General features: G+C 42.8%; 1 protein-coding gene across 1 annotated transcript in view; it reads left to right on the top strand.

Annotated features, from left to right (window-relative positions):
* COL27A1 (collagen type XXVII alpha 1 chain) overlaps positions 1 to 14,107 on the top strand; it is a 257,922-nt gene that overhangs the window by 151,707 nt on the left and 92,108 nt on the right. Inside the window, 3 exon segments of the mRNA XM_043989157.1 lie at positions 3,115 to 3,168; positions 6,197 to 6,250; positions 7,509 to 7,562. Of these exon segments, the coding sequence (XP_043845092.1) occupies positions 3,115 to 3,168; positions 6,197 to 6,250; positions 7,509 to 7,562 (162 nt within the window).

Genomic DNA, 14,107 nt, shown 5'->3' on the forward strand with positions numbered 1-14,107 from the left:
GGAGGAGGTCAGGAAACTTGTTCCCAAGATATGTGATTGGGAATAGGAAGAGGAAGCAACCATCCCTGTTTCAGGACAAGTCCCATGAGAGCAGAGCAGAGGCCCCTGGCCTATTCAGGTCTTTCAGGATTGGGGAAGATTTTTCCTCCAGAGGAGGCAGGAGGGAATATTCTTTAAGGAGCAACAACATGTTCCATTTTTCCATATTATAAATATCTCAGGCTACAGGTTCATTTGCCTCTTTCTTTCAAGCATTCCCATTCTGTGCCTCAGAGCATCCACAGAAATCACTTTTAAGTGTTGATCAGAATTCTTAGGTCTCTCAAATTTATAATTTTGTTGTTATTATAGAAATTATTCCCCAGGTTCTGCATCAGTTCATAACACGTCTTTCCAGATTTCCCTAAAACTATCTCTTTTCTTCTTATCTTAGAGCACTCCATTGCATTCTTATGCCATAGTTCGTTTAGCCATTCCCGACTTGATGGGATACTGTCTTAGTTACCGGTTCTTTGCCACTACACAAAGCTGTTCTGAATATTTTTGTGTGTGTGCATATGGGTCCTTTTCCTCCTCCTTTGATCTCCTTGGTGGTGTAAGCCTGGTAATGGTTTGGATAAGTCAATGGGAACATCATCTTTTTGCAGAATGTTTGAGTGGAAAGGGACCTCAGAAGACAGTCCAGTCACCTCATCCTTCAGAGGAGGATACTTGAGAGGATGAGTGATTTACCCTGGGTCATACTGCCAGTAAGTGGTAGAGTTGACATGCAAGTCCAGGGTTTCCTGGCTCAAGATCACAAACTTAGTAAGTGTCCAAGGGTAGGATTTGAACCCAGGTTTTCCTAATTCCAAGGCCAGGGCCATATCTACTGCACCAGGCAGCTTCTCTGTGTTCTATTGTCTTGCTTATAATGTGATGCTGTTTCTGCTTTTGTTTCTGGCATAAATGGATATAGTGTGCTTATTGTTGTTGTTCAGTTGTGTCTGACTCTTTGTGACCCCATTTGGAGTTTTCTGGGCAAAGATATTGGAGTGGTTTGCCATTTCCTTCTCCAGCTCATTTTACAGATTAGGAAACTAATACAACCAGGGTTAAGTGACTTGCCCAGGGTCACACAGCTAGCAAGTGTCTGAGGCTGGATTTGAACTCAGGTCCTAGTGACGTCAGTGCTCTACCCACTATGCTATCTAACTGCTCCATGTGCCAATACCATCATATAGAGTCTAACCATAATGGCTTTTGTATTATTGGTTCCTCCATAGCAACAGTGTTCTTCTCTTTCCTGTCATTGAGGGAGGATGATTGGTTCCTTCAAAGTGGCATTTGGTAGAGGAGAATTTCTGAATTGTCTTGGGCCTTCAAAAGTGGGGGAGACGTTTAGAAAGACTCTGTTCCAGACAGAGGGAAGTAAGTGTAGCCTGGCCTGGTACAAACTAGCATTGAAGATGGGGTTGCTAATTCATCTCGTGCTGTTACATCACATGCCACCTAATTCAGTGTATAAACCGGGGCTAGCACTTCATTTACATATGGCGGGCATGTGATAAATGTGTTGGATTGCATTCAATTAATTTATTGTGAAAGGATTTGTACTTCCAGGAGATAAAAGCTAGGGAAATACAAATTCTTTTCAAAACTTTGCATCTCCCCCTGCCCAATACCCAGTGCCTAGCACAGTGCTCTGTGCTTTATAAATATCCATTTAATGTTGAATGCTCTTTCTATATTTGGCAGCAATTTTATACCCTCTTAAAATCTCCCTTTGGATCATGAATATAAAACCCAAGAGTTAATCCAATGGTTGGTTACTTAATGTTCCTCTAATTAATCCATTGAAAACTCATATGATAGTACAATATATCAAGGCAGGTGACTTCTTTTTCCAAATAGGCACAAATCAGTATCACTCGTCTCTTGCCAAAACTTGGTAGATTAAGAAGCAGCTCTTAGCATGTTTTTAAACCCATTCTGCAAAAGAAGCCATCAGTTGAAAATTGAATCGCCTCCCCCGCCCCCACTCCCTCTACCTCTAAAGCCATTTTTGCAAAATTCCATCAAACCTCATCTTGCATTTTCCTTCAAGAGAGAAAGCAGGGTCAGCTAGAAGGGGAATCAGATTCCCTAGATTCTAGTCCTGGGTGTCTTCAAGTCCTTTACACTCTCTGGGCCACAGGCTGTCTATCTCTACCTTTTTTCCCTTTAGAATGGGAACAAACTTTGAATTCCTGCCCATAAGGAAGATGAACCAGTACCCCCCAAAGCTGCCAGGAAAGGTATTCTTAGAACACAGAGTAATTTTACCACCACAGTTAAAATCGAAAAGAACACCAACAATTATTATGGGTCCCCTTTCAATAACGAGAAGAAAAAAGGTTTGCAAAGATAGCAAAAGTTCTCAGATTTCCAGATTTTGATCAGCTTCCTTGGCTTGGGCCATGTATATTCAGCATCTTCATCCAGACCTCAGAGTTCTTGGCTTCTTACTTAGTAGCAACAAGGAGACACAGAAGATGAGAACAAAGCCCTAATGGGACAACTTCTTCTCATTGCTCCCAGGCTATCTTTTACCTTTCTCTGAAGTGTATTAGAGCAGTGATATCAGATTGAGAAAGAAAAGGAGGCCAGTAACCCCTATATAAGACTCCCTTAGAAAACCACATATTAACATTATCTATGTTCTATTGTATCTTTATTTATTTTGTGAAATATTTCCCAGTTACATTTTCATCTGTCTTGGGCAGCACTCAGGAATGTTGAGTCCCTCAGGTTGCTGTGTTTGACACCTCTGTGTTAGAGGACTCTGCTGTTCTGGCCACCCTCCTGGACCCATTCCTAGGGTAAGCAGAGGGTGTGCAGCTCACAGAAACCCTGGCACTCCACCCTCCAGTTGGCACAAAAAGCTGCACCAGCTAGAGTGAGGGAGGCTAGAGTGGGACAAACCCTCCTCTCTCCAGCAGTCCTACTGCCTGCCAATAATTACTGTTCAGTAAACTAGAGACACTTGGAGAATTCGACTCAGGGAAGAGAAAAAAAGCACACAGCACCATTTTAAACAGCCCAACACATCCCCAAATTCACTTTCTTTCTTACTTAAAAAAATGTTTCTCCTAGGGCCTGATGGGATTTATCGGTCTGGTTGGGGAGCCAGGAATCGTCGGAGAGAAGGTAGGCTGTATTTTAAAAAATAAATAAAGGAGCCCAGGACATTTTGGCTAGAGGGGTGGGGGGGGGAGGTGATGGAAGCTGCTTTTTTAGGAATTTAAAACCCTGTCTCAGTTTACTCTTAGCTCTGTTGTTCCACGTCCAAGGACCCGAACAAGCTCTGTTGGCAGAAGTTTCAGCTTGGCATTTGGGGGCTGGGAGTGAGCTGTCAAAGGGCCATTGTCTGGTGTTCTCCATGGCTGCCTTGCATTCGTTTCCCATTTTCCATTCCCTTTGCTGCTTAACTTCCATCCCCTTCAGGACCACCTGGCTTCCCCTCCACATGTCAGGACTCTCTCTGTTCTTACCTGCCCACTCCAATTTCTCAGGGCCATTTGAAACCCTGAGGGCTGGTCGATGGGACCAGATTGATGGGACCAGAGTGGTATGGCTACATGGCCCTCCGTCCACACTTCTTAGATGCATCCATCCGCTTGCCTGCATGGTGCATTAGGCGATAGATTTGGGGTGTGGGCCATGTGTCTTGACTGGATTTGCTTTCTATAAACACCTTAATTGAGTTTTATAACTAGAAGAAATTTCCATTTCCTGCTCGCTCAAGGAGAAAGGACTTATTTCACTTTGACCCAACAGAAATCTATGTGGGAATGTAGTATAATAATAATAATAATAATAATAATAATAATAATAACAACAACAACAACAATAACATTTATATAGCACTTACTGCCAAGCATTTTACATTATCTCATCTGAGTCTCTCTATAACCTTGGGAGGTAGGTCCTATTATTACTCCCATTTTCCAGATGAAGAAACTAAGACAAAGAGAGGTTAAATGACATTACAGATTATAGCTCCCAACTCAACACAGATAAGAACTAGTGCCAGTGTAGAAACAGGGGTCACTGCAGCCAGGATAGTATCCACTTGGTGCAGATCTTGGTTCTAGAGTAGCTCTATGTTCTCTGTGGATTCAGGATACTTCACTGAAGGGCAAGGCCACTGTCAGAGAGGTACCCCTAATGCCAAAGATGCCTATCCAGTCAGAGGTCTAGCTAGACCCAGGGATAGAATTCTGGGCCCAGAGTGAATGCTTGGACTATAATGGGATTACTGAAAACAAGGTCAGTCCATCTCTTATATACCAGCATCCCACCCTGAAGAGGGCTCAATCCGAAATAAGGGTTCAGTGTAACTGCCTGTTTGTTGAGCAGCTGATCCATCAACTCCTCAGAATCCCATTCTGGCTCAGGCATCCTGGGAGTTGGGGCAAGAGTGGAGTGTGTTAGGGGAGGGGTGAAGAGATAGGAAGGGCGGGAAAGGAAGGAAATGCCTTCTGTTGACACATCTGCCTCTGCAGATCCAACCCATCCCAAGCCAAACTTAAACCAGGACCAAACGGTACCAAATAGGAATGAAAAAGAACAATATAATTAGCAGTTCCTTAATCAAAACCATCTCTGCCAAAGGAAAATCCCCTCCTTGTGTGTGGGGGGTGGCTTCCAAGGGCTGCCTGGAGATTCTGGCCCTGTCCTGGTTTGCATGACAGTCAGCAAACAATTCAGAACCTCCAAAGCACAGGACCAGGCTAAGCTTTGGGGGAGCTGGGAAGGAGGATAAATTTTTGCCAGAGAGCTTTTCCCCAGAGAGCTTATAGTCTGAGGCTATCCAGATAACAGCAGAGGGTAGATTGCAGTGAGGAGGGGTACAAACAATGCTCGGAACCTTCTGTGAAGGGAGAGATCTTGTTTGGCTGAAGTTATCAAGGAAGACTCATGGAAGAGGCAGTATCTGAAGGTCGAGTGGGATTTTAACAGGAAATGAAAGAGGGAACATTCCAGGCAGAGAGAATAGCATGAACAAGGTATAAGAGAGAATTTTCAGGAAAAAGTGAGTAATGATATTGAGGAGAGCTAAAGGGCTGGATGTATTTGTATCATTTCATCCAATCTTCACAACAACCTTGGGCTATTAGTAGTTCAACTATTATTATCCCCAGTCAACAGATGGGGTGAAATGATTGGCCCAGAGTGGCCCAGCATTCAAAGCCAAGCCTTTGGAATCTATATCAAGTGTCCTCCCCGTACTGCACAGCTGCTTCCTCCTGGTTGGAGTACAGGGCACGTGTAGGATGGATTTTGACTGTGAAGAGCCTCAGATGCAATCATTATCCAAGCATGTTGAATGATAAAGGGGAGAGAAAGCATCAGAGGTTGTGTGGATAGATTGGGATTGGGGAATTTTGTTGTGCAAGGCTTCCTAGAGAAGGTTGACCTTGAAATGTCATATAAAGGAGGGAAGGGTGATATGATGGGCAGGAAGGAAGAAGATTGTTCCATGCCATCAATGGGAACTTTATCCCACTCATCTCATCCCAAACCCATATCTCAGTCTGTAATAAATACATCTGTGACTGGCTGATGGCCGATGCCAAACATGCCTGGGGAAGAAGCTTATGTCTGAATAAACAGGAGCAGTTAAACCCCAGGATGGCAGACATTCAGAGCGATGGCAATTCTGAAAACAGTCCTCCCTCTATATGCTATAATGATAGCTAACATTCGTATAGGACTTTAAAGTTTGCAAAGCACTTATACTTGATCCTCCTACCAACTCTGTGAAGTAGGTGCTGTTATTATCCCCATTCTACAGATGAGGAAACTGAGGCTGAGACTTGCCCAGGGTCACACAACTTGCAAGTATTTGAGGTGGTATTTGGACTCTGAGAATACTTTTTGTCCTTTAAGACTCAGTTCAAGTGCCACTTTCTATGTCCCTTTTCTAATCCCCAACCTACTTTTCCCTCCCCTCAAAATCACCTTGCATTTATTTTGTGCCTAGTTCATGTATAGCTAGATATGTGTATGTGGTTTCTTCCCAATGGAATGTTAGCTTCTCAAGGGCAGAGACTGTTTCACTTTCGTTTTTTACCCTCAGAGCCTAGCATAATGTGTGGTACATAAGAGGTGCTTCATAAATGCTTGTTGAATCAATTGCTATACACTCATTGATGTTTCTCCTTTGCTGAAGGGTGGTCGAGGTGCTATGGGACCACCAGGTGCTCCTGGAGCCAAGGGGTCGATGGTAAGGAGTAAGTCTGCATTCTCTCACTCTCTCCCCATTCTCTCTTTTCCTAAAGTGCAGGTTTGACCATGTCATTCCCCTATTCTAAAAACTCCAATGGCTCCCAGTTGTGACTACAAGTTCCTCCATTTAGCTTTCAAAGTCCTTTACTACCTGGTCCTAATCTACTTTTCCAAACTTATTATCCATTACTCTCATTCCTACACTCTCAGTTCCAGCAAAGTTGGCCTTCCTGGCCTTCCTGGTTCTCACACAATACTCCATGATGGTCTGCCATGTTTGGTATTCTCTGTTACCTCACTTCTGCCCCCTTGATTTCCTTCAGATCTCTCTTCAAACACTTTCTACAACTGGGTTTCTTTTTTTCTTTTTTCTTTTTGTTTTTTTTTGTTGTTTGTTTATTTGTTTTGCAGTGCAATGAGGGTTAAGTGACTTGCCCAGGGCCACACAGCTAGTAAGTGTCAAGTGTCTGAGGCCAGATTTGAACTCAGGTCCTCCTGAATCCAGGGCCAGTGCTTGATCTACTGCACCACCTAGTTGCCCCTACAACAGGGCTTCTTAAAGTTTTTCCACTCGTGATCCCTTTTCACCTGAGAAATTTTTACACGACCTCTATATTTTATATAGGTGTATAAAATAGTATAAAATAGGTATACATAACCTTTTACTGTTGCCAGATTTTTCATGACCCCCCACTTTCAATTATACGACCTCATAGTTTAAGAATCTAGGTTCTACATGATGCTTCTCCTGATCCTTCCCAGCTGCTAATGCTCTCACCTTCCAAATTTATTTCATATTGATTTTGTGGATATTTTCATTCACCTAATATGCACATGTTATCTCATACCAATTGAATGTAAATTCCTTGAGGGGCAAAAACTGTTTAATTTTTTTTTTTGTCTCTCCCCCAAGCTCCAGTCTGATATTTCCAACCACATACAAAGTAGATGCTTAATAAATGCTTATTGTTTAGTCGATTGTCTCTGGGATAGTAGTTCTCCTTTCCTTCTATCTCCTCCTCCTTGCTTTCTTCTCCTTATACATCAACTGGACGCTTCAAGATCCTCCCATTCATCCTTCCCATCATTAAAAAGGAGAGAGCTTAGGGTTCTCAAAAACCTGGTCTCTTGGCTCATGACCTCGATGCCACCTTAGCTATGGTTAGTTAGGTTAGCTAAGGGCACAGCTTCAAGTAAGAAGTTGTATTCCTGTGAGATCATCACAATTATTCTCCCCTGCCCCTCTCTCTTTCTAGGGTCATCCTGGGACAGCAGGTGGAATCGGAGATCCTGGAGACCCCGGGCCCCCAGTAAGTACTATCCCAAGAGTAATCCCTGAGCAAGGACCCACTTGGGAATGCTGGCTCTCCAGTCAGAGGGTCTGAGGTCATAACCCACATCCTCTGGTGCCTACCGCCTATGTGACTTTAGGGAATTCACTTTACTTCCCTGTGCCTCAGCTTCCCATTCCTTATAATGAGGGAATTGAATTAAGGGATAAAGTTGGATGGATAGGTTTGGGCCAGATTATGGGAGGTCTTGAAAGGCCAGACTATATTTAGTGCTGAAGGGAAGATGAAGTCACTGAACATTTGAAATGAATTTGGAAAATAGGGCAGGGAAGAAAGGAAACTCACAGAATTGGTTAGAGAAGCATCTTCCATCATTCCCAACAGAGAAAGGGGAATTGGATGGAGATGCAGATTTAATGTGCGTGTATGTATGTGGAAATGTATATGTATGTGTGTATATATATATGTATAATTTTGTTTTTATTAATATCTTTCATCTTAACATGACATTAATTTCGTTTCCATTTCATTGGCCCCTCCCCTTTCCTCCCCAGTAGCAAAGATTTAAAAAGGAAAAGGAAAGAAGTCAATTGAGCAAGACCAATTAAGTCTGACAATAGATGTCATACTCTTCCTCTTCAAAGAAGAAGGTTCATTTTCTTAACTTTGCTGGGGCCAAGCTTGGCTATTATTAATTTCGAAGTGTTCAATTTATTGTTCTTTCCATTTCCATCGTAATCACTGTGTCTGTTGTTTTCCTGGTGGTGCTTACTTGACTCTTCTTTGTTTCATATCTTTCCTTTGCTTCCCTGTATTCTTCATATTTCTCTCTTCTTATGGGCTCGAGTCTCCCATCACTTTCATGTACTGTGGTTTATGTAACCCTTTCCCAAACAATGGCCAGCTACTTTGTTTCCAGTTCTTTGCTATCACAGGAAGGACCACCATGAATATTTTGGCATATATGGGACCTTTCTTTCCCTCTTTGACCCCACTGGAGCACATACTTAGCAGTGAGATCTCTGGGTCCAAGGGTTTGGACAGTTTACTTTTGAAGCTTAATTCCAAACTGCTTTTCAGACAGCTTATACCAGTTCATAACTCCACATACAGCATATGAGTATACCTATCTTCCTATGTGAAGACACAGATTTAGGAGGAAAGAAAGTGGGTTCTATTTTGGACTATCTGAATTTGAAGGGCTAGAGGGGCATTCAGATGAAGATGTCCAGTAGCTGGTTGGAGATGTGGGTCTGGAAATTAGGGGAGAACATGAGGCTGAAAATATAGATCTGGGAATCATTTTGTCCTCATGTTTGAGTCTTTCCTCTCTTAAACCCCATAATTAATCAGTTTCTTCAGTTTTTCCTCAGTCTCCGCCATGTCTTTAATTTCTATTACCAGAACCCTGGTTCATGACATTACTACTACTTGTCTCAACTGGCGTAGTAGCCTCCTGTGTCACTTGTGGGATTGCTCTGTGGAAAGTGCTCTGTAAACTGTAAAACATGATGTAACCATGGTGGTCGAAGAGTTGATGAGGAAAGAACCCACCCCTTTTAAATTCCATGATCCACACTGATAATTCTTCTCTATACCCTTAACATTGATCTTTGGCAAGGGACCTGAGTGCTCCCAAGGCCAGATGTTGACTTGAGTTGGGCATCAGGAGGCTGAGTCTGTCTAACGGGGCTCCTCTTGCTCGAGAATTGCTTAATGAAAAACAAGCGTCTTGTCACTGGCATCTGCTGTCAGTTCCACACATATTCTATCAATTATCTCTCCAGGCAGAAGGAATACCCTGGCCTTGATTAATGTGTATCTCCAAGGGGAATCTCTCCTGTTGGAAGAGAAGAGGCAAGTCCCAGCCAAAAAATCAGATAAAAACTTTTTCCCATTCTACAGGAATTGATTAATAATAATTGTTATAGCAGTAGTTGCCATGGAAATAAGCCAGGAATGAATAAGGGACTCAGATGTAGGATAGAGAGAGGCAGTATGGTCTAGCAGTAGAATACTGGATCAAAAATGGGAACTGAGTTCAGATCCTTGTGCTATCACTGGTATGCTCATGACTCAACTCTCCCCACCTTAACTTCCTCCATGGAAAACTTTTTCCTGCCTCCCAGGGGAAGACAGATACTCTAGGGAACTGGGGTTTCTACTGTGTGCAGCAAGATGCCACCCACCCTTTTGCCATAACCCAGTCCTTCCCAGGGGGTGATCCTGAGGGAGGCAGAGGGAAGGTGCTTTTGCACATGACAACTCATGTTTCTACATGATTCTATAAGGGTTACAGAATGCTTTCCTCACCCTGTGAAGTAGTTCTCATGAGCTTATGATGAAGGGTAAAACCCTGCTTTACATATGAGAAAATGTGGGCTTATGGGAGGTTAAAAACAGCCTAATTCACATGACTAGTATCAGAGGAGGATTTGAACTGAAATTTTCATTCTTTTTTTTTTTTTAGTGAGGCAATTGGGGTTAAGCGACTTGCCCAGGGTCACACAGCTAGTAAGTGTTAAGTGCCTGAGGCCAGATTTGAACTCAGGTACTCCTGACTCCAGGGCCAGCACTCTATCCACTGCGCCACCTAGCTGCCCCGTGAAATTTTCATTCTTGATGGCGAGTGTTCTTTTCAGTGGTTAAAGGAACTCAGAATCCTTAGCTCTTAGTCTGAGGTTCAGGCCACAAGTTTTACCATCTATCACCTTTCTGCCAGGGCACCTAAGACATCCATTCTGTTGTGTACCATCTTGTGGATAGAGGGGCTGAAGAGGACATCAGGCTGCCCCTGGCCTGCCAGCCTAGGCAGTGTGGAAGGTATTCTGGTCCTGCAGCATCACAGAAAGACACATACAGAGTGGTGCAGTCAGCACAGACAGGGGCCAATTCGGGGCCTGTGGAGCCCCCAGCACAAAGGGACTTTAAGGCCGCTTCCAGTAGGGCTGAGCTTCCTGTGCCAAGTGGTTAGTTTGGTCTGGAACAGGCAAGGAGGAGGGACTGTCTCTAGCCTCTCCATGTGTACCCACAGAATTGGCTGGATGCCTTGCTCTTTCTCTTGGCCATATTCTTCTTCCCCCCACACTGATCAGGCCTTTCCCGGAGTCAGGAATTGGATGCTGCCTTCGCCCTTCCAAGGTGAGGCAGCAGCTGATTGGCCTCAGTGACCAAGCATTGCATTGCACATTCATTGTGTGCCTGGTTCTGTGCTAAATGTGTGAAGACACAAAAAGGAGACATGGCCCTTCCCTCAAGGAACTCACCTTCCAGGTGGAATCAAGAGAGTAAATAGTTTGGTTTGGAATCTAAATTCAAAGGAGAAGGAAATTCATTAGATCAGGAGTGGTCAGAAAAGGTCAGAGCATTTAGGGCTGGAAAGGAGAGATCCAACAGTCCAGGATCCTTATCCAGGGGATGATGAACTTGCTTTCTAAAAATAGTTTGATGATTGTGTTTCATTAAAATTGGTCTGTTTTGTAACCTTGTGTATTTTATTTTAGGCATCTAAAACATTATCCTGAGAAGGGACCTATATGCTTCACCAGACTGCCATAGGGGTCCATGACACAAAACAGGTTACAGGGGTGTGCTGGTAAATGTTTAACAACTGGCTCATTGTGGGGGGAAATACGTGCATGACACACTTTTAAATTTATTCTGCATTATTAAAAAAATTGCCTTCACTTGTCTGCACAATCTGCGAAACGATAAATCAAATCCTGATTTATAGCATTTGCTGATTTACAAGGTGTAAATTCTCCGGCTGAAAATTTAACAACCAGCTCTCTCAAGTGCATATGAGCTAGTTCCAGCTCACCACATGTGTTAATACACCCCTTTATTTTATAAATGAGACCAAAACCTATAGAGGGGAAATAATTTGCTGAAGAACATTTAAACAATGAGTAGTGGAGCTGAAATTTAAACCAGGTACTGGAATTCCAGGTTCAGGTCTCTTTCTGCTATCCCAGAGGAGGGAGCTGAGCTGGGCTTTGATAGCTAGGTGGCACTCAGAGGATTCTGATTTCTCAGGATTCAGAATGGAGAAAAGAGGTCATTTTAAGCAAGAGAAACCAAAATGAACCAAGAGATATGAAGTTCCTCCTGGAGAATTCAATAGAATCCCTGGATTTGGGGGTGGGGCAGGGCAATGAGGGTTAAGTGACTTTCCCAGGGTCACACAGCTAGTAAGTGCCAAGTGTCTGAGGCCGGATTTGAACTCAGGTCCTCCTGAATCCAGGGCTAGCTGCCCCCTGGCATTTTCAATAGAATGTGGTCAGGGACAGGTTCAATTTTGGTTTTGTACCACCAGCACTTGGCACAGTGCCTGGCACATAGCAGGCACTTAGTAAGTGCTTATTAATTGACTGACTGATAAGCCCAGATGGATTAGCCTTGAATGCCCAGCAGAATAGTTCAGACTTATAAACCAAAAGATACGAGGCATGGGCAGACCAGATGAGAATCTGAAATGCTGGCAGAGGTCAGGAAAATAGGCCTGGACAGGAGGGCTGCTATTAAGCTCTATGAATTGTCTGGGTCTTCGTACCTACTTATCAAGAGAGTGTTGACTAGTTGCCAGGGTCTAAGAGCAGGGTTAGCCTAGAGGAAACCTGCATGTGAACCACAATCCACACCTGGTTCAGGATCTTAGGAAGCCAAGTCAATCCTGACCCTGCAAGTCATGTTACTCCAACCTTCTATCTCAGCAAGCTCACTGGGAGCAGGGCCAGCTTGAGGAATTCAATTGGAGGGAAGGGCCACCTTGGCAGCTGGGGACTCTGTCTGAGGATGGATTCCTGGCTCCATTTCCAACTCCCAGGGCAAGGCACTTAGCCCTCTTTTAAAAAAAAAATTATTTTGTACATGTTTTTAAAAATATATTTATTAGTTGTTTATTTTTAACATCCTTTTATTTTTAAATTTTGAGTTCTAAATTATCTCCCTCCCTCTCACCTCTTCCCCACCCACTGAAAAGGCACACAATATGGTATCAATTATACATGTGAAATCATGCAAAACATTTCCACATTAGCCATATTGCAAAAAAAAAGTGAAAAAATATAGTACAATTTTTACTCAGAGTTCATCAGTTCTCTCTCTGGGGGTGGATAGCATTTTTTCAAGAGTCCTTTGGAATTGTCTTTGATCACTGTATTGATCAGAGTAGCCAAGTCTTTCACAGTTGATCATCATTACAACATCGCTGTTATTGTGCACAATGATCTCCTAGTTCTTTTCACTTCACTTTGCATCAGCTCATATAGGTATCATCATTTTTTTTCTGAAACTACCCCCTCATCATTTATTACAGAACAATAGTATTCCATCATAATCATATGCCACAACATGTCCAACCATTCCCCAATCGATGAGCATCCCCTCAATTTCTAATTCTTTGCCACTACAAAAAAGAGCAGCTATAAATATTTGTGTGCATTGTGGATCATTTTCTCTTTTTCTTTGATCTCTTTGGGGTGTAGACCTAGTAGTGGCTTTGCTGGACCAAAGGGTATGCAAAATTTTATATTCCTTTAGGTCTAGTTCCAGATTGTTCTCCAGAATGGTTGGACCAGTTCACTACATCAGCAGTTCATTAATGTACCTATTTTCTCTCATCTCCTCCAGCATTTGTCATTTCCTGATAGGTATAAGGTGACACCACAGAGTTGTTTCAATTTGCCATTCTCAAATCAATAGTGATTTAGAGCACTTTTTCATGTTCCTAAGATAGCTTTGATTTCTTCTTTGGAAAACTGCCTGTTTATATTCTTTGACCATTTATCAATTTGGCAATGGCTCTTATTTTTATAAAGTTGGCTCAGTTCCCTGTATATTTGAGAAATGAGGCCTTTATCAGGGAAACTTGCTGTAAAATTTTTTGATATTGTTTCATTGTCTATTGGCACCTTTAGCAAAATGTAGTTTTCCTGATTATCTCTTTCAATTAGGTCTATTTTCACTTTTTCTTATCTGAGATTGTGATTGCCACCTCTGCCCTCATCACTTCAACTGAAGCATAACAGACTCTGCTCCAGGCTTTCATTTCAACTCTGTATGTGTCTTTCTGTCCTAAATGTATCTCTTATACGCAGTATATTATTGGATTCTGATTACTAATCCATTCTGCTATCTACTTCCGTTGTATTGGTTAGCTCATCCCATTCACATTTGCACTTATGATCACTAACTGTGCATTTCCCTCCATCCCATTTTCCTCTGTTTATCCTTCTCTCTCTTTTCATCCTGTCCCTCCTCAGAAATTTGTTTGCTTCTCACCCTGCCTCCTCCAATCTGCTTCCCCTTTATCATCCCCCCCCTCCCCGCACATCTCTTATTCCCTTCCCCTCCCATCTCTCTGTTGGATAAGATCAATTTCTAGTTGAGTGTGTATATCTATTCTTCCTTCTTTGAACCAATTCTGATGAGAATGAAGTTCAGGCCTCCCCCCCTTCCATTTCCACCTCCACTATAAAAGCTTTTCCTTATGTACCTCCTTTATGGGAGAAAATCTATTCCCTTCTACCTCTCTCTTCCCCTTTCTCCCAGTGCATCCCTCT

Source organism: Dromiciops gliroides, chromosome 2, assembly GCF_019393635.1.
Source record: "Dromiciops gliroides isolate mDroGli1 chromosome 2, mDroGli1.pri, whole genome shotgun sequence".
Classification (NCBI taxonomy): Eukaryota; Metazoa; Chordata; class Mammalia; order Microbiotheria; family Microbiotheriidae; genus Dromiciops; species Dromiciops gliroides.